This window comes from Anguilla anguilla, chromosome 11 (genome assembly GCF_013347855.1).
Source record: "Anguilla anguilla isolate fAngAng1 chromosome 11, fAngAng1.pri, whole genome shotgun sequence".
NCBI lineage: Eukaryota > Metazoa > Chordata > Actinopteri > Anguilliformes > Anguillidae > Anguilla > Anguilla anguilla.
Window position 1 is genome coordinate 28636541 of NC_049211.1, and position 20540 is coordinate 28657080.

The window sequence follows — 20540 nt, forward strand, 5'->3', positions numbered from 1 at the left end:
CCAGAATTAATACAAACGAATGGAGCGCTAGGGGATGTGGACGAGAGGGGAGGGCAGCCAAGATGCCATTTGCGGTGTCAGTCCTGAAGAAATACGAGGATCTGAGTTCCTGTGGAGGCTAAACATTTGATAATTGAATGAAGTGAAATGTCCGGATGAATGTGCTCCTCTGAGCCTCTGGTGGGACGGGGCCAGAACTGCCCACTCCAATAAGAGCGCTTTGGCAGCCAGGTGGCTGTCCGCAGCTCTGATTCCAGGGGTCGTTCTGGAGAAGCGCCTCATTAGTATTTGGGGCAGCGTCGACGGTACCCTTGGCCGCTTCCGAGGTCAAAGGAAACCGGTGACCTTCCCGAAGTCGGCTGGACGCGTGACGTGTCCGTACCCTTTACGGGGAGGGACCCAGGAACGTGTCCTTTCGAAAAGGCGTCCGTTTCCGGTCACCCCGCGGCACCGTTGTTAAGGAAGCGTGACCTTCAGGGAGCGGAGACGGGCGCGTGCGGGCGTGGGGGGGGGGGGGGGGTGGTGGACGCAGGAAACGGCGCAATGACTGCGGATCCACCAGGAAACCTTCTGCGCCTGACCTTTCTTTGACAAAGCGGCAATTTATCCATATTGCGGATGACAGGCTGTAATGCACATCTGGTCATAATAGGAACATCATCCCTGCAAGTTATAGTGCTGTGGTATCATTCCAACCAGCTAGACCTCCCCCCCTCCAATTCCACTCACCCTGGCTGGTCGTGAACATTATCATGGGAGGGCATCTCCTCATTCGTCTTCTCCCCACCCCTCCCCAATAAAGATGGTAATGGCTGTGTCCTATCTGGTAGTGTTTGGTGTTAATGCCGTGCCTGTCAAAGGCTATCCAACCCCTTGAAAGGATGATGGCTCTTTGAAGTGGCCTCTCCCAGGAGCTGCCATTTTCCACTTGACTGGAGCTCAGCACAAAGAGGCCTGGGCAGCCAGCCCCCCCATCGCCAACCCCCACTCCCACCCCCACCCCCTGCAGCTGCTGCTAGCCGGGTGGGAGTGCAGGATGGGAGCGTGGCTAGGGAGGGCAGGGGATGGGGATTTTCAGGGGATAGGAGAAGGCCACACCTCCAAGCCTTCCCTCAAGCACCCCAAATTCTGCCGTCTCTGGGAATAACCACCGCTCACAGGTGCACTTAAAATGGCATCGATAATTAAGTGTCGGTACTGCAATCTGTAGAACGTACGTCTCTTTAAACTAACTGTCGAATGTGGTGCCCCGGAGTACTGCAAATACCAGAGTGCTCAATACCTGCAGTCAGACACATGAGAAACAGCAGCTGGAATTACCTCAAAGTCAAAAAGGCAAGCCAAGAGGGAAGAGCGGGAAGGCCAGTTTGTTCATAAATGCACTGAGGTAGTATCCTAACCCTGCCCCACAGGAAAGCACAAGTGCTGACTTGGTTCAGTCACGTGTTTCACTCACTCAGTGGCACCTACAACAAACCGAAGTGGACCAATTAAAGTACCTTATTCTGTCCAACGTCACCCTCTTGAGATCCGCAGCCAATCAGAGAGCATGATTAATTCCGCTGGCTGTAGACCTTGGTCTTTACCAGGACAAGCCGGTCATTATGTCTTGGGGTGACATTTGGCTGCACGGGGCTGTAGTTTGAAAGCTGCAGCAGAACGAACACCCCGCTACACAGTAACTCGCACGGCAAAGCGTCATTACAAATTCTGGCAGCAGATCAGAACAAAAGCTCTCTCAGACAACAAGCAAGACGGGTCCGTTCAACCGGACAGGGTCTGGAAGTCAGCGCCACGCAGGGCTTTTATTACCAGAGTAAATGCCCAACCGCTTAAATGGCTTGTGAAAGTCTGTGAGGTGAAACATTTGTCATTGCTGTTGTTCGCCCTTGATAATGGTCTACCCCAAGTAATTGTATTTCTCTATTTCATCTTCACCTTTTAGTCGAAAGCTCTTTGTGTGCTTCTGTTTTATTATTATTTTTTATTTTTTTAAATTATGTTATTATTAGTATCGTTATTATTATTATTTTATTATTATTATTATTGTATTGTTGTTATTATTATCATTATTAATATTATTATTTTATTATTATTATTATTATTATTATTATTATTATTTTATTGTTATTAGTATTCTCATTATTATTATTATTATTATTAGTAGTAGTAGTAGTAGTATTATTATTAGTATTATTATTATTGCATGCTGCAGCAGTGCAGTTCCTATCCCGAACACGGCCCCATTAAAGCCCGCGGTGCTCTGGCAGGCCCTAAAGCCCTGTTTATTTATCATGGCCTGGACCTGCCTGCCTGGTGCTAGTGGGACTAATTATTCTGGCCTTCACATGTGGGGAGACGCAGCGCCGGGCTTGTTCCGCTGCATGTTTTATTTACGCTTATCAGACCGCTCAGACAGTGGGGAAAGGTGCTCGCGCAGTAATGTCCTCTCCAGGTGTGGCCCGCATTACTGGTCACAGCCCCTTCCCCCTCCCCCTCCCCCTCCCCAGTACAGTAGAGACTGTCACCATTGCATAATTGGACCCCCAGGGGCCCCGGCAGGAGTGGCAAAGTGGGGGTGGGGGTGGGAGTGGGGGTTGGGGGAGGGCTTTCACACAACCAGGCTCAAGTCTGCTCTCTGTATTCCTGCATTGTTATCAGCTATTTCTAACACTGCTCCTCCATGTGTGCTCACTCAGAGGAGAGGATGGTCGAGAAAGAGAGAGATGGCCTAGCAGGTGTGGCTTCCCTATCACTTTTTGACAAATTCCAGTCCAGTGAGACAGCAAGTTCCAGCTGAGGCATCAGTACTTTTAGTCCTTTTCCATTAATTTAAACCGTACAGAGCTCAGAGTCAGTTACTGTAACCGCCCCCCCTCCCCCCCCACCCCCACCCCCACCCATTGACAGCATAATGAGGACTGATATCACTTCACTGCTGATGCTGATGCCCATCAGGAGAAGATCTCTTTCCACCACTTTAACTGAAACCGAACATGTTAGCTCCCAGTTGGGTCTAACGATGTGCAGGCTCATCATTCCTAAACCCAAGCTGGTTCGCCCTGCTGTGCATTTCACGTGTGTATGTCTCGGGACAGCCCTAAGTGTAATAATTACCGCGGAGTGAGAGAGTAACAAGTATGTTTCATCCCTGCTGTGCAGCTATGTAATTGGTCCCTCTATATGAGAAACTGTAGACCTTAGAAACAAAGGGTTCCCAGTGGGTAATAGCACTGGCACTTGACCCCTTGGATCTACTGCAAGTGGAAAACATTTGCATAATCACACCGAGTCCTCTCTGGGGGTGGTAGTTGATTATTATGTAATCAGTCATTGGCATATTTGGATCCAATGATCCCAAAATCTGCCCACAATACAATAACATGAAGAACAAGACTTTAGATGCAACAACAAAGTCCCTTGTGCCCAAAACAAAGCAAAGTTCAATAGAAACTTCCCCCCACCGTACTACAGACAAACACATTTATTATAAAGACGCACATAGAAACAACAAAACAACCCAAAAACCATAAAATATATACAACGGTCGTTGGTGCTAGACAAGACACAGGTTAGGCCAAAGCAGGGCCTAGAGAAGCCTAACCCTGATCTACTACAGATAGTCATCTTTCTCCCAGGGGAAACAAAAATGGTGAGTCTTCAGCAGGTTTCCTGCTCTGAACTAAAACCTAGTGGTGTTACCCTAGATACCAAAGCTCCAAAGCGTGTTTTTAAAAAAACAATGCAGTGTACGAGAAACAGTGTGTCGAGGCTTGATTTTTGCCATAAACGTGTGATCAATGACATCCAAAGCTTCATTTGGGACACACAATCACGCGACTGATTTGGTAACTGATTCCTTTACAGAGGACAAATGTGAATGTCTGGGTCTCTGGAGGAAATGAGAAAACTATTATATGAGTACATATAACAAAAACCTTTGATTCCAATGACCCTGTTCCATGTTGCATAAGCACCTCCTCTCCCAATGTAATAGTTAACGCTGCCCCCTCCACACGCACACACAAGCACCTTCACTTGCCATTCATGAAGCACTGTCACCTCCACAACCACCACTGAGCACTTGTATCTTGATTCCAAATTCAAATATGAAGCCTACATAAACCTTGCCTATTAAATAATAGGTAAATGCTAAGGCTAAATTTGAACCACCCCATGTGAGTTTCAGTTAGCAGGTTAACTATCAAATATGAGATGTAGCCACATAGCATTCTGATATGCTTGAATATTGAATATATTTGAATAAATACGCCCAAACAACATTATTGACTTTAGTACATAGTTATGCTCATTGTTGACAACAGTAGTTAAACAGTTGCACTTTGTCCTTTCGACCACCAGGTGCCAGTAACATGCACTGTGTTTAAAAGCTTCGAGTAGTTCATCATTGTTCAACACAATTCAGAGGAAAGAGTCATTGCTTCAGAAAGCTTCGCTTTGCCATCACTACTAAAACCTAACCAAAATGTGCATGTAAAAGAAAATAGAACAGTACCCATGCAAACACCATACAAAAGAACGAAAAATAATTCACCAAACAAAACCACAAAAGGCTATATCCACAGGTAGTATCTATCCACAGGTACTATCTATCTACAGGTAGTATCTATCCACAGGTAGTTTCAAGCCACAAGTAGGCGGAGCTTCAAATCAATCAGCAGGGAGAGATAAGTACAGATCACTAACCCCTGGGCAGTCAAATCACCAGCACGTAACACCAACCCAACACGCAAATTTATGAATAAGAATATCAAACCAGAAATTCCACACTAAGCTGTGCTTCATGTGTGAATCCCCAATAGCAGAGGAAGTTAGACAGAGTATATAAGCAATTGTATATAAGCAATTAATGAAAACATGCAAAATCTCGGCCTGCCAGTAAAAGTATTGATTTCAAAATGAGGCCAAGTAACAGCAAAGAATATCGGCTATCTTAGCTCAAATTAAACAAGCCCTATTCCAAAGCAATGCTGCCCGTGTTTCCTATATTGTCATGTAATTTGGCCTTGGTGTTTTTTTCATCTTATCATCTGAAGAGAATGTGGTCATTCAAAATTTATTGTCAGCTTCCACACAAAATAAAGATCACAAAGTTTTTTTTAAAACGTGATCTATTGGCTGAAATGACATCACGTGCACTTCCTTATATGTCCATTTTGCCTGTGAATCTGAGTATCCTGCAATTGGATATTTTTATCAGACTTTAGTCTGAGGTTATTGTTGGCTGAAGATGTAGCTAAATGTCAAATGGGGAGAATTATAGATTGTGGCACAGGAGCATTTGTGATGAAGAAATTGACAGGAAAAAAAAGGATAAAAATGCAAAATAACCCAAGATTGGGGCTTAATTGTGTGGACATGTGAACTTGTATCTGAATTCTGTGTGTTTACATGAGGTCAAAAGGTACAGAAGTTAATGTTCTTAAGGGCTGAGAGTCTGTAGTCACTGAGTCATTGAGGGCCTTTCTGTATAAAAACCTGACAAGTGCCAAACTCTCGGTGCTATATGGGTATAGAAGCCGTAATTTGGCAGATGGCATACCTGCCATTCCGATAACTTTCAGACCGAGCGAAATTCTGCCGTTTGAAATGGTGAAGCGACCCGTGCAGCGAGCCAGGGGAACTGAAGGCTCGTTTCAAGACCGCTTCCTTGGCAAGCGAGCCGCGGCCGGCCCAATTAGCGCGGCGACGAGCTCACCTCGTTAGCGCCCCCGAGCCGTCCTGGCAGACCGGCGGTCTGTGGCCGCGCGTGCTGCTCACCTGGCCGCCATCAGCTGTCACAGCCACTCTCTGACTGAGCGTTCGTTCAGTCAGCGAGTGCCAGGCTCCCCAGGTGCGTATTTTGCATATTTTGTCAATGCCATGACAAAGATGTTAAGTAAAGGTGTTCCCCTCTGTCAACTGGGGGAGTGGGTGGGGGGTGGGGGGGGGGGGGGGCAAGGGGTCCTTAGCTCACAATTTGTCTGATCAAGGCCTACTTTTGCCTTTAAATCTGCCAGTACTGACCCATGTGAACCCCCTCTGGATGCTCTGGATGCATTCTATAATACAATGCTAAAATTGCACAATATGGTGATTTCTTCCCCATTACCAAGACAAATATAATGTTTACTTATATTTAAGAAAAATACTGAAGGCGAAATATATTGCGCAACAAAATATATTGTACGAGAAATTTGTTCCCATTTTTTTTCTAAATAACAATGGTTCTAAGGTTCACTTTAATGAATGTAGTAAAATGACGTTGCGTAGTTTACCTAGAAAGCGGGGGGGGGGGAGCAATTTTCTGCACGTGACGCGTCCCTCCGCTCCGTGAGACAAGGCGTGTCTTTAACAACCGTCGATCGTTCCGGAGTTCATTCCCTGTCGCGGGAAGGCAGCTAAGGAGGCCTAATCTCATTTCAATTGACAATGGGAGAGCCAAACTGCTCATTTGGCGGACTGGCGCTGGAAGTCGCGGAGCGCCTCTCGGAGGTGACAGCCGCGAGCAGATGGGCCTCTCCGCGGTGTGATAAGCAGCTCCGCGCGGTGCAGGCGATGGCAGCATCTAGCGGGAGCAAAAAACGGGGGGCTGGGGGGGGGGGGAGAGGGGGAGGGGGGTACGGGGACGGCGGATTCCAGGTGGCGACGGCCCCTCCCGGCCAGCTGGAAGAGCAGCGGCCATCTGACGCTCCAGAGGAGCACTTTCAACTAGTGCTGCGCATTTCAATGCAACCGCAAACGTAGGCCAATTGTAGAACGGGCTAATTAGGCTGTAGTCTGATAGGAGTATTTTATTCGTCTTCAAGTAGGCTATGCTAATCCTTTTTTTTTGTTGTTTTTTTTCCAATGGAAATAATGTAGTTTATATTGGCTTGTCTTTTGATTAATTGTGTCTTCTAACTTCCAAGTTAAATGTTAGACAAGCAGCAGGTCTAACTGCATGAGAGACCTACAGGACTAAAACTCACTCTGATAAAAATACATTTTAAAAAAAGATTGGTTTTTAAAATGTTTTTTTTTTTTTAAATCAGAAGAAAATTATCCATATAAAATACCTATCTGTGACTACGCCAAATGCTACAGCGAAAATGCAGACAGGCCCATCAAACGGTGAGCATTAGCCTCTCTCAGTGTTTGAGCTTCCACCATGCATGCCATTCTCTGGATTCTCCTGAAGCTGAGTTCCGGCGCTAGTGCTCGGAGGTGGGTTCTGAATAAATTCACCTTGAAACCGGGCACGTCTCCCCCCTCCTGTAGAGCAGAGAGATTAATGTCACAGTGCCTTTGTTGTGTCCACTCTGATGGACTGGCTGTGTTCTTTTTTTTTTTTTTTGGTCACCACTGCAAAAAGGCTGCATCTGCCCCCAGCTCATCAGCTGACCTTTTGACCCCAAAAGCAGCATCAAGATAATTGAAGCTCTTCTCTCTTTGTTTCTCTTCTCTGATGGTGGGGGGCGGGGGGGGTACTACTGGTTGACCAATTGGCTGAGCCAGCAGCTGACTAGAAATCCACCCTAATTGTGATTAATTAGCATTTCTTCCCATCGGACTAGAGGTCGTATCCCACTCCCAGCATCTCTGTACGGTAGGAGGGGACAGACAAGGGACAGCTGCAACCTAGGAACGACTCCCCCTTCCAAAAAGAACCCCAACTCTGCTAGTCTCCTGTACTGAGGGGCGTGGCCATATGCACAGCAGCATTGCCTGGGTGGGATTGGATGCCAACCAGAGGCAACTCACAGGACCTGTCAGTGAGTGAAGAACAGGAAACAACTAGACGCTGTCTGTACCAGACGTTCATAATCACACTCCCACAATTTACTCGCTCATGAAGGCCATGAAGCCAAAACGCATTAGAGTATTTTGTTTTTATTTTTGAACCTACCGATTTAATACATTTTAACCTTATATGGACAGAGTGCCTTGGTTCCGGTTCCGCTTCTTGATTCATAATCAGTTGGCTTTGTTTTAATCCACTTGGCGCAGAAATGGATCGTGGAGACTCATCAAATGCAGGCTACATCGGCCGTTTAACCATCAAAGCACCGTATAATGGTGAACTACACCTTCATATCGGGCTAGCGTTAATTGATTTTTCTTAATGCAACAAGTGCGACTCCATCAATAGTGACCTCTATACCCTGAGAAAAATTCCACGGCAGCTCATTGCGAAGGGAGCAACATGCGAAAAATATGCTTTGATTGGATTATAACAGTAATACCGACCACTTCCACCGAGCAAATAGTGCCTGCAGCCAAACTGTTTTATTAATAACAATAAAACGTGGCGCAGTAAAAGGCAGCCACAATGCAACTCTGATGCCGCGCATTATCATGCAGGCCTCTGAGCATGAAAGCACATCGTTTTAACAAGCTAAAAGCATAAACAGCAGTAGGCTAAGCTCATTAACCAAGGGCCTGCTCAGAAAATCAATCAGAACACATTTACAGTTCACTTTACACAATCGGCTTTTGTCCGAGTCCACCGGCAGTAAGCTGCAGCAGCGCAGCTTGCTGTATTATTCTATAAGCGCCAGAAACGCAGCCTAATATTCTGATGTTTCTGAACACCCTCCAGCTGTCACACTGAGAAGGCAGAGATGTAATCAAAATTAATTAACCTGAGGAGAATTCTTTCTACATTGGCAATGTTAACAGTTGGTTTCAAAAACCTGTTGACACTCACACTCACAGACTAATGCACAAACACACTCTCGGTCAAAATGATTTACTGGTGACAGTTAACTGGAGGGCCCATGAATACAGGACAAAACACTCATGCTGTGACCTCCCTCGGAAGATGGTGCAAGTGTTTATTTTGTCCATGGGTATCGTTTGACCGTCAATGGTGTAATGACGCCCTCTAGTGTTGACAAATCAGAAGTCACATCACTCACCGTTTCCAGGTGATTTAAAGTAAATCAGTTGGACAATATTTATTTCTGAAAATACTGTCACATGCCAAAAAAAACCCCGCATTAGTGCATATTGGAACATAAACAAATCTCTTAATTTGAGTTCAAATTGTGCCACAGACAAATGAATTTCCATTTTTCATTCAGGTTTTTATCCTGAATATTATGATTCCATAACCGTTTAAGAAAGGACGAGTGCATAATTTATACATATAAAAATGTAAATAGACTTTACAATGTAGACAATAACATTACAGAGGGAGCATAAAATATCTCGTTTTTTGCCGCCCACAAGTCAATTTTCATGGGAGCCACAAATGTGAAGTGCCTCGTTAGAGGGCATAACAGCAATGTTGCAGCTAGGATTCAAACCCGTGAACACCCCCAGTCCCAGAGTCCAGTGCTCCGACCACACCTCCTCCATGCCAGCTCATGGCGTGTCAAGTCCGTGGAATATACTGACCATCACAACGGGCATTTGACGGTGCAGATGTCCCCAGAATGGAAGAGGTGATACACGTTGACCAGGGGAAACATGGTCAGGGCTCCGACCATAGACCCCGCCTGGACCGCGGCGCCGCACCAGACCAGCGCGCTGTGGCTCTCGTCCCGCAGAATCACCCCGACCATCACCTTCACGTAGGACAGGGTCCCGGTAAAGAAGATCCAGGACAGCACCTAGGGACCGGGGAGAAAGTGCACTCCACGTTCACAAGACGGGGACTCTCTGTTTTTTTCTTTTCATCAGTGCCATAGATGGCTTTATTCACTCATTACTTTTTCTTAAAAAAAAATTTTTTAAAGCATTATTTGTACAAATGCATACATTTGTACACAATGAAGACCACATTATGAAAAGCAGCACAGAAATAAAAGTTTATATTATTGTGACATTATTAGCAAGTGCTGCGGGTTATGCAAAGACTTAAGCCTCTGTTCAGTTTAACAAACATTCTTTTAGTTTTGATGTTGAAACAGGAACAGGAATGTCTTTTCAGTACATTTCTTAGTTTTTCTATGTGCTGAATTTACAATGGATAATTACCCAGATGAATCATCATGCGTGCTAAAAAACATTCGTCTTATGTTATACAGGGTATGTAACATAAAGTCAAAAATTTGTTAAGGAAATAGTTCACTACAGTTCTGGCCCTTGCTGAGTGACTCAGTCTTTTGTATTAGAAGTGACGCAATTGATAAGTCTGCGTTTTCTTAGAAAACTGTTTTTTATCAGCACAGAAGGCTCAGGGGGTGCTTGCCACATCAGCTTTGGTTCTGCTTCACATGCGTAACAGACAGCACGTGATGGCTCCACCCCCTACACGTTCTCAATCAATCACACTCTCAGAAAGCATTTGAACTCAAAAAGCACTGTAGCACTGTGATTGCTTTTAAATTGGTCAGTCATTTCTGGACCTGCCGATTTCGGGGTTTGGGGGGGGGGGGGGGGGGGTGTTACTCACAATGATTGCATCGCCGGCAGCAGAGCCCTGGAGCAGGGGGCAGGGGCTCAGTGCCGCCATAGCCATGTTATAGGCCCCAAAACCGGTCCCCACCAGCGACAGCAGGCCCAGGAACACCAACGACCTGCAGCGCAGAACAGGAAGTACTCAGGACACTCTCGTATCTTACATTACATTACATTCATTTAGCAGACGCTTTTATCCAAAGCGACGTATCTCCCATTAGCCTGAGGGTGCACTGTGCGGCTCAATGTCTACAGTCTCTATCACGCGTGTTGCCTAAGTCTGCTTTACCGGTAGCCTGACTGAAAAGAACTGAAAAGAAACTCAACAACTCCAATCTTAAATAGCAACAAAATAGCCACCCATTTTGATGTCATTATATTTCACCGATTGCTCTGTGGCTGAAAAGTTAAATAAAACTTAATTTTTCTATGGTGTGCTTGTCCCAACGCACTATATGCTGTAGTAGCATCCTGTGTGAAACATGTCTCTTGGAACTTGTTATTAAGGTTTCAGTACACCTTAAAAGACATTACAGTTGTCCATATTTACACCCCGTTTAAATATGTACTATAAATTAAAGTTTCAAAATTAATTTAAAAATTAATTATCTTAAGTCTTGATTCTTTATCGTTACAATGAAGTATGGAGAAGCTCTTGGAAAAAGTGGAAACAATTTAGTTGCCCTTATTTGTAATTTTTCCAAGAGCTTCTCCATACTTCTTACAGTGTAGTGTCCAGATTTTCACACACTACTTTAAATGTGGTCTGACAAAGGCACCAGTGTAACCATTGATTTATACGATAATATATTGTTATATAATCCCAGAAGCGTTCCATTGGCCTTTTGTAATGCTCCTGTCTCTGGCCTTTGGTACGGCTAACTCCTGATAGACTCTGATATACTAGTACGTCCAAGTACTGTTAAAGACTAAACACATTCATTCTAGGTTCCCTTTAACGCATACAGTAAACTGTATAGACTCCAGGATTTTGGTACCTTTTGGGAAGAAACATTGCAATGAGGCAGGCCACGGGGTTAGCCATGGACGCCAGCGCCGCAGAGAGGTGATACGCCACGTTCCCGTACGACATGCAGGAGTACGTCTGCACTGACGGCAGCAGCCCATTGGTCAGCCCGTTCACCCACACCACCAGGAAGTAGATGAAGGCCAGCTTGGAGACGGTGTAGCCTGGCTTGGCCAACAGAGGCCTGGACTGGCCTGCCTCCTCACCCCCCCTCTCCACGGGGACACCCTCTGCTGCCGGGTTGTCCAGGCCGGAGGAGACGGAGGCCACCGAGGCACCCACCAGGTTTTCGGAGGACAGCTGGAACATTCGGGGGACCCGGTTGAGGAGGACAAAGGCCACCAGGCTGATGGCCATCATGGCGGACAAGAAAAAGAAGAAGACCTCGGTGGAGAAGTTTTCCGAGAGGTACTGGGTCTGTATGGCGTAGGGGTCCTTGAGGGCTTCCGTGCTGTTGTCAAAGGAGTGCGTGACGTTGACGCACTTGGAGATGCCCACGCCCTGGCCGAGGGCCACCAGGCCGGGGACGAAGCCGCTGAGCCCCTCCCCGATGAAGTAGGTGGTGATGTACTCGGGGGGCAGCTGCATCATAAAGGGCAGGAAGGTGACGGAGGAGGTGCAGTCCACCAGAGACAGGAAGAAGGTGATGATCAGGAAGGCGGTGCTGCGTGGCGCGCCAGCCACCACCGTGGTCTCCCTCCAGAAGAAGGCCAGGAGGAAGCAGGCCAGGATGCCCACGGTCAGGATGGCGTAGATGACCGCCCGCTCGTTCAGCCGGCCCGGCCGGAGCTTGTGCATGAGAGTGACCAGCAGGGGGCCCAGGTTGGCCAACTGGATGATGACCGTCAGGTAGGAGGGCAGCTCCCAGCCCTCTGGCAGCTCGTTGACGATCAGGGGGAGCTCTACCCACAGGCCATTGATGGCCACCCAGGAGCCCAGCCCGAAGGCGCAGGCCAGCAGGTGGACAAGCAGTGCCATGAGGCGTCCGTGAAGGCGGGGCTACTCGAGGAGGCGGGGCTGCTTGAGGAGGGTGGGGGTGCAGGCAAAGGAAGGGCTGCTCCTTGAGGCCGGGCTACTCGAGAAAGCGGTGCTATCTGTGAAGGCCCAGCAGTTGTGAAGCTCTTCTCTTCTCTCTCACAGTTTCACCAAAATGCCAAGTGCCAGCAAGTCTAAAATCATAAAAACAGAGAAATACAAATGATACAATCATAAAATAGTAACACCTTGTAACAAAATATGCTCTCAAAAACATCAGGTGCTTTGAATGAACACTGCCATAAAGACGACCAAGCCAACAGTAAAAGTGATAAGAAAGATATTGCAAAAGACACAGAAGTTTCCTTAACGCATGACAACAAACAGGGTCAGAGATATGATAATACGTGTTGCATGTTAAAAAAAACTTTCCTGTTTGCACAATACATCCTTTGATCTCATTTTCCCTCATTCCACGACTAGGTCACTTAGATACTCTCACCAACTTGAACTGTCTATTTCACAGGCTCGGTTAAAGCTTATGGGTGATACTGTCCTTGCTGACACAGAAGAGTTTAACCCTTTGTCTGCCCCCGCTATCGACACCTCAATCCCATCTGAATGGGCTTCTCAGTCTATATAAGGTCCTTTCTTTTTTGGTGTATTGTCCTATGTTCTACATAATGTATTTTGTCCTTAGTACTGTGTTCTGTCCTTCATGTCCACTCTTATTTATTTATTTATTTACTTATTTATTGTAAAGCACATTGTGCTTTTTGCTGGAAAGTGATTTATAAATAAAGTTATAATAATAATAATTATTATAATAATAATTATTATTATTATTAACTGAAGTTATACGGTCAATGTTGTTGTTTTTAAATATTTATAAATAAAGTTGACTTGACTTGTCTTGACAATAAGTAACCTTCACACCTTCACAAATTCAGATTAGGAAAGTAAACCAGACAAGGCATCCTGTTCCAGGCTTTATGGGCTGAGAACCCGATTTAAACTTGAGCATTTAGATAAGTTACACATTACCAAAGCAGGATCAGAGGGGGCATATTCCATCCGCATTGCACAATCCATATGTAACAATTAATGTTTCACAAGCCTAATACAGTGATGCAATTTGTTTTTAAATTATATGCATAAAGTTGCATCAGCTGAAAGCGTTGTCATATGTAAATCAATAGCGATCATAGTTACCCCTAAGCATTAAAATGAACAGCAACCAAAGAATTCTGGTGAAGTACGCCTCGATCTGGTTAAGTGAGCCAGAGTGATTTCATAAGAAAAGTAGGTGAATTGATATAGTACTTTGGGCATTTATGTGTATAGTACTCACTTTGCAGAAAGGATGGGGCAAAAGAGGTGGGTCATGTCTCCAGATCATACTTGTGCACAAGGCTAATATAACCCAAACTGCCTCTATTGCTATTGATGGAGGGTTGCTAGCTCTGGTCCTGGAGAACTGCATGGTATGTTGGTTTTTCTGCACTTCATTGATTAACTATATTAACTCACCTAATTTGGTTTCGTGGGTGAACCTGCTGCATATCTCAGCGTGAAAAATAAAATTAGCAGACCCTGCGGCTATCCTGGATACTCCTATTGTTGTAACTTGTCAGCCAATTTGTGCCAAGTACACTACGCTTCATGCATGAGAATCCATTCAATAACAACCTAAAGTACTTCAATGTCTACAATTAAATCACAGTCCAACCTTATTTTCCTCTGCATACCCCCTGAAAATGAGCAGGTCCTGTCATCCATTACATTACCAAACAGCTACCATGGAAGAGGAGGAGACCTTAATTATGAAGAGGAGGCTCTTCATCACACTCAGCTAATGTTAGAATCTTTTTTATGATAAACCAATAAGTGGTAAACAAAGAAACATCCTACTGCAAAATCTATTCATGGACAACACAGAATCTTAGCCTTGTGTTGATCTACAAGCATGCAGGTGTTAGATTTCGGCCAACTCTGTGAATTCAAAGCTCAAGCAAATGTCATCATGAGCTGGTAGGAAGACTAGGAGACATTAACCCAGACATTGCCGGTACTGTGTTTCTTTAAGACACTTGAACACTTTTGGTTGCTGTCTGGTTTAGATTCAGTTGTTGAAAGTTGTATTCTTTTTGGCAGTTGGAATTATTTTTTGCTGTATAGAACCTAATTAAATAACACAAAAACAGTAGCAATTCTTTTGATAATTACTGTGCACATTAAAGGTAAGTGTGGTCAATATTTTGCAAATGCTTAACTTGACCTGGCCTACTTCAAGCAGTGGTTGAGTGTGTGACAAAAACATGAATGTGGCTGCTTGTTCTAACAGTGAGCAAGCTATTGCTCTCATGCACAAAATGAACACATTAATTGATTATTTGTGAAATCGAAAGGCTTTCAGTTATACCTAGCACACCTGAGGAGTCAGCAAGGTCATATAGAACAATAGCAGACAAATTAAACTTTAAACATACAAAACATTTTGGCTGTCCAATCAAAATCCCTAGCCCAGGAGTCATGGCATTTTGGAAAAGGCTGGAGGCCCTACTAAAAAGAAGGCGTTTCCATCAGAAAGAACAGTACGTGTGTTCTAAAAAGACATTCACGCGCAATGGCTGTCAGCGCTCACTCGTTATCCAGATCCTTGCCGTGTTTGACTTCCTTCTCGCTTCGGTCTTCGCACATGGGACTGAAAACCAGCTCCCTCTTTCTCTTGCCCCTCTGACTCACAAAGCTCGGGCAGCTCCACCGTGTGCTGTCGTTCAGATCAGCAATGGCTGACAACTGGATAGCGTAGATCCCACTGGATCGACAAGGCAGGAATAAACTCCACAGTCCTAATAAACTGTTACCGGCGTTACAAAAAAGTAGCATAAGAAAGAAAATGTGGGCGTTTCGTCTCCTCCCTCTTCGTTCGGTCTTCACTTACAGAACGTCACGGGTGTCTTATCGCGTTCTCCAATTATGAGTTAATACTTACGTATCAGCTGGAGCCACGGGACCACTCAGAATTATAGCAAGCGTCTATTTGTTTGTGTGTGATGTTAGAGGAGGGGGCATTTAGTTTAGCTGATAATATTCAAAGACATTCACTATGTCCTATTTTTGTAAAAACGCACAGTAGGAAAATAAACTCGGTAATCTCATGCAGGCACCTATGACACGTAGCCTACTGAACATTGACCTAACTTAACATTGGCACCAGCCGCAACTGCTGTTAAGTGAGCCGATTTCATAATTCTGCGAAAACAGTCAAGAGGAGGCTGGAAAAGTGTTTGTATTTCATTTAGAAAAACGCTGTTACCTCATCCGCTGTTTATTCAAGTAATAGCCCTATCATGATGGATATCTCCGCAACACTCGTCATAGAGTTCAGGGGAGAATCCGTCGTTTGTACATAAGAAAACTGAAGTGAGCCTCAGTTTTTGGGGTAATGAAACTGACTGCACAGACAAAAATCTTATTATTGAGAAATCATTGAAAATGCTTGATAGGGTGGGATATTGTTCTTGTCAGTATATTTTTTATTTCGTACCTTTTTTTCCACCGTGGACTTCTATATCTACACTTCGCTTGATAATTCGAAACGTCTGTTTTTTTGTGTGTGTGTGTTTTTTTTTTAAACTTATTTATTTTTCTACTTATTTTTTATTTTTTGCTTTTTTCAGGTTTCAAAGGGCTCGGAATCAGAAGCCTCCACTTTCTTTGCCCCCCAGAGGACTGGCACCCTGGGCAACCACCTATGTCGCCTATGCCTATAGAAGCGACCCCAGTGAGCTAATATGGACATCAGGATATTGGCCTGCACTCTGTAAACATTTTCCTGAACTTTGACATAAATGCATGTATTACCGTTTTTTTCTTTCTTTCTTTCCAAAAATCAGATTACCAAGTTAATTTTATAACCACCAAACTATCCAACCTGTGCACTGAATTTAAGTTGAGGACAAATGTTCACTGGATCCCAACATTTACAAGGTTAAGGTGCTTTGGTGATACAGATTAAACATTTGGGTTGCAGTTTATAAGTATTAGGACAGCAACATACGTTTTGCTGTTTTGGCTTTGTACTTCCGCACATTGGATTTTAAATGAAACCATGAATATGAGGTTAGAGTACAGAGCTTTAATTTGTGGATATTTGCATCCATATCAGGTGAACCATGTAGAAACTGCAGCCCTTTATAGTCCCCCCATTTTGGTGGACAGAAAGTAAATGTCCAGTTGTCTGATTAACTCAGTTTCTTGGCCACCTGTGTGTGGTAGCCTCAATTGTTTATGCAAAAGAAAGCAAACAAAAGGTCTAGAGTTGATTCTAGGTGAGGAATTTGTATGTTACTGTCTCTCAACATGAGGACCAAAGAAGTGTTAATGCCAGTAAAGCAGGCCATCATGAGGTAGAAAAATCATAAATCAATCAGACATAGCCAAAATATTAGTTAGGTGTGTCAAAATCACTCATTTGGCACATTTCTAAGAAGCAAGAACACACTGGTGAGCTCAGCAATAGCAAACAACCTGGTAGACTATGGAAGACCACTGTAGTGGATGACCTGAAGAATACTTTCAGTTATGAAGTAAAACACCTTTTCAACTCAAACGGATCAAGAACACTCTCCAGGATGTAGATGTGTCAAGACAAAAACTAAAATAGAGTACTCAAGCATAACCTGAGGGTTCACTGCTAGATGCAAAAACTCTGGTAAGCCTCAAGAACAGAGCAGCCAGGTTATAGCCAGCTAAAAAGTACATTTAAAAAAAACTATAAAGTTCTGTAACAAAGTCTTAAGGGCAAATAAGTAGTGACATGGACCAAAGTGATGGAAAGAGAGGAGTGGAGAAAGGAACTGTTCATAATCCAAAGGGCCTCCCCCCTCATCTTGGTGAAGGTAGTATTATGGCTTGGAAATGTATGGCTGCCACTCGAACTGGCTCACTTGTCTGCATTGATGATGCAACTGCTTACAGTAGCAGCACAATACAGAAACATCTTGCTTGCTCAGATCCAACTAAATGCCTCACCTTATAGGAGGGCAATGATCCCAAACACACTACTGAAGCAACCAATGAGTTTTTCTGGGCCAGAAAGTTGAATGTTCTTGACTGGGTAAGTAAATAAACAGACTCAAATCTAATTGAGCATGTGTTTCACCTGCAGAAGATAAAGCTGAAGGCAAAAATCCCCCCAAACAAACAGGGACTGATGGTGGCTACAGTACTGGCCTGGCAGGGCATCACCGGGGAAGATACCCAGTATCTGGTTATGTCTATATGTCACAGACTTGAGACAGTCATCAAATGTAAAGGATTTGCAACCAAGTAGTAAATATGATGACATTATTTTAGATTATGTTAGATTGTAAATGTAATTTTTGGTCTGCTAAAATTGGGGATTATGTATAAAAAATGGGTGCAATTCCTACATGGATCATTGGATATGGATGTAAATACCCTTAAAGTTGACAGTCTGCACTTTAACCTCATTCATTGGTTCATTTTAAATAAAATTTTCTGGAGTACAGAGCCAAAACAAAAATTGTGTCAAAAATTGTAGTTTATGTATATTGTGCAGAGCTCTCATAATGGACATCTCCCTGGAGAATTAATGAAAAACACTGTTAAATTCACCTTTTTAAATCCAAGACAAACATTTCGGCAAATATCCTTGTATCTTATAAGAGATACCCTTATTCAAGTGTTTCACCATATGTCAGACCTTTTCGGCTTGAGCAGCACTAGATTGATTACATTTTTTTATCCGTTCCAACCTTCAAGTCTTCCGTGTACAAATTCTGTGTTAAATTCATAAAGGGAATAAACAAAGTTGACTACAAAAAATTCTTCAGGTTGAGTTCTGTTAGTAGAAAGTGGGGACACATGGAAATGAGCAAATGGTAAATTCCGGACAGAAATTAGGAAGAATGTTTTCATGCAGTGAGTAGGCAATGTGTGGAATAGTTTGCCAGGTCATGTAGTAGAGGCAGAAACTCTGGGGATTTTCAAGACTGGGTTTGATATGGTGTTAGATACTATCTGTAGGTAATCAGAGCACTAGGTACAATTTAGTCAGAGAAATGGTGGGCATTGTCATTATTTTATGTTATGTTACAACACAAGATCCCTTGATACCCAGAACCACAGTGAACACTGTGCTTCAGTGGATAGCTTTCACCTTAAAGACACACTCCAGTGAAAGCTCAGCCTGTTTGTTCTACTTCCTCTTTCAAAAGTGGAAATGGGTCATGTGAGCACTTTGATGCCTGTCATGTGTGTAAATATTCTAAGGAATGTATCCATGTACAGGCATCACAACATGCAGTTCCATACAGACAAATAGTCTGCGTAGGCCATTACTTAAATGTATGTAAATGTAGGGACTTCTCACCTTGAGGGTGAGCAGGTTGCCACCTAGCAGGGTGCCATCATGTCATCTTGCATCATTTATTATCTTTTGTTTCAACTGGGTTCATTTTCAAACAACCACCTAGTTTTATTAATGTCAATGAACCTCAAATACTATTAAGGGTTAAGTACTGCTATTATTCGATATCACCCAGCCAAGCCCCCTTAGTCATCCCCTTTACCCAGGTAGATCAAGTGAGAACTCAACTCTCATTTGCAGTGATGACCTACAACTTGGATACTCAAATCTGGTCTTCGAGGCCAAGAGTACTGCTCTGTTTCATTCCTCCCCTCTATTCAGGGACTGATTTAAACCTGACGTACCAGGTGATTTTAATCTCTGCCCAATCAGTGACACTATTGGACAGAAAACCTGCAGCACTACTGACCTTGACAACCAGATTTGAGTATCCCCGACCAAAGGAATTAAAGCGGGTAGAGATTGTGAAGCCAGGGGTTGGGGGTTGTGTAGGGGTTGTAGGGGTTAGTTTGACTTCCAGATATACAGCCTGTTTGTGTGAGAATAAGCATCATATTAATGGGGCAATCACATCTGCACATCATTCTGTGATCCGGACAGAAGCGACCATGTTATCTTGCTAATGTTATTTTTTAAGGTTACCAACTACTACTGGTTTTTTTTCCTGACCGTATCATCCTCATTCGTTGTAAGCTGCGATAAACTGGAGTCAAGTGACCGGTCGCACACTGCACAACACTCTCTCATGCAGACAATGGAAGACCGGCGGCGGCCATGTGACACTCCCCGGTGTAAATGAGTAGTGTGTTATTGTGTCAAAGTTCAGCCGCCATTGTACATGATGGCTATTGATAGAACGCATAACAGCCTGTGGGCCATGTGACGTATCCTACGGCACAAACAGCACATGCTTTCAGGAGTGGGATCCTGGTCACGGCGTTCTCTTGAACACAAATCTTTATTTACTGACTTAACCGCTGAGAAAGAACAAAATGTCTGATGGAGCAATACCTGGCCCCAATGATCTCCCATACACAAGACTTGTTTCATAATTTAACTGTTGCAAGAAAGGAAGCATCAAGAAAAATCTAGAGGCAAAAATAATTAATGCTGCACACCCACCAAGAATTTCCTACAGCACAACATATACTGTTCCTCAATTTCCGGTTCTGTTGCAAGCAGAAGATGGGGGAACGTTTATTTGCACTCATCATGAACAAGCACTTTGGTTACCCCCTTTGGTCCCATTCCAAATTGCTGCCATTTTAGGGGTTGTGAGTATTAACAGGAAAAAAATTTTTTGTTAAGACCAACTTTCCCAAGCTCAATGAGGCACATTTCCCCGAAGGCTCAGAGGCATTTGCCGAGGTACACTGAGGTCAGGGACTTAAAGTTTGTCCCTAAAGTGCAGAACCAAAGACTGGCCAAGTAACAGCAATACGCTGATCATTCTGGCAGCTTACGTGGTCTCATGTTCCAGACATAAACTAAACCGTTAAACTGCTTCACGTGAGACCAGACGGTTGTCACAGGGCTGAAAATTCAGCATGGGATTGCGTAACGGTACTACTGAGCATACAACTGCGAGCGCACAGGCACGTTCCAAGCAAACGAGTTTGTGTGCAAGTGTGCCGACTGCTTTGGTGAAATGCGAAAAGAAAAAAAAAAAAAAAACGTTATTTCAACAAACACTGAAGCCGGTCACCCACCGTCCACCGTGAGCTACATACCTCAAAAGAGTGAAGGCAAGTTGAC

At 44.1% G+C, this 20540-nt stretch overlaps 1 protein-coding gene and 1 long non-coding RNA gene across 3 annotated transcripts; one reads left to right on the plus strand and one right to left on the minus strand.

Annotated features, from left to right (window-relative positions):
- Window positions 1-8796: 8796 nt before the first annotated feature.
- Window positions 8797-15552, minus strand: slc52a3 (solute carrier family 52 member 3). Of its 2 annotated transcripts, none has more exons than XM_035383628.1 (4): window positions 15384-15552; window positions 11385-12582; window positions 10382-10505; window positions 8797-9596 (listed from the first exon to the last, which is right to left on the minus strand). In XM_035383628.1, the coding sequence occupies exons 2-4, from the start codon at window positions 12389-12391 to the stop codon at window positions 9384-9386; spliced, it is 1344 nt and encodes a 447-aa protein (XP_035239519.1). In that variant the 5' UTR covers window positions 12392-12582; window positions 15384-15552; the 3' UTR covers window positions 8797-9383. The 2 variants fall into 2 exon arrangements, with proteins under 2 accessions (XP_035239519.1, XP_035239518.1); XM_035383627.1 differs by lacking the exon at window positions 15384-15552 and adding an exon at window positions 15033-15366.
- Window positions 15553-15626: 74 nt separating this feature from the next.
- On the plus strand, window positions 15627-16259 carry LOC118208709. Its single transcript, XR_004761621.1, has 2 exons — window positions 15627-15833; window positions 16072-16259. It is a non-coding gene; the product is annotated as an uncharacterized LOC118208709 (long non-coding RNA).
- The last annotated feature ends 4281 nt before the right edge of the window (window positions 16260-20540 follow it).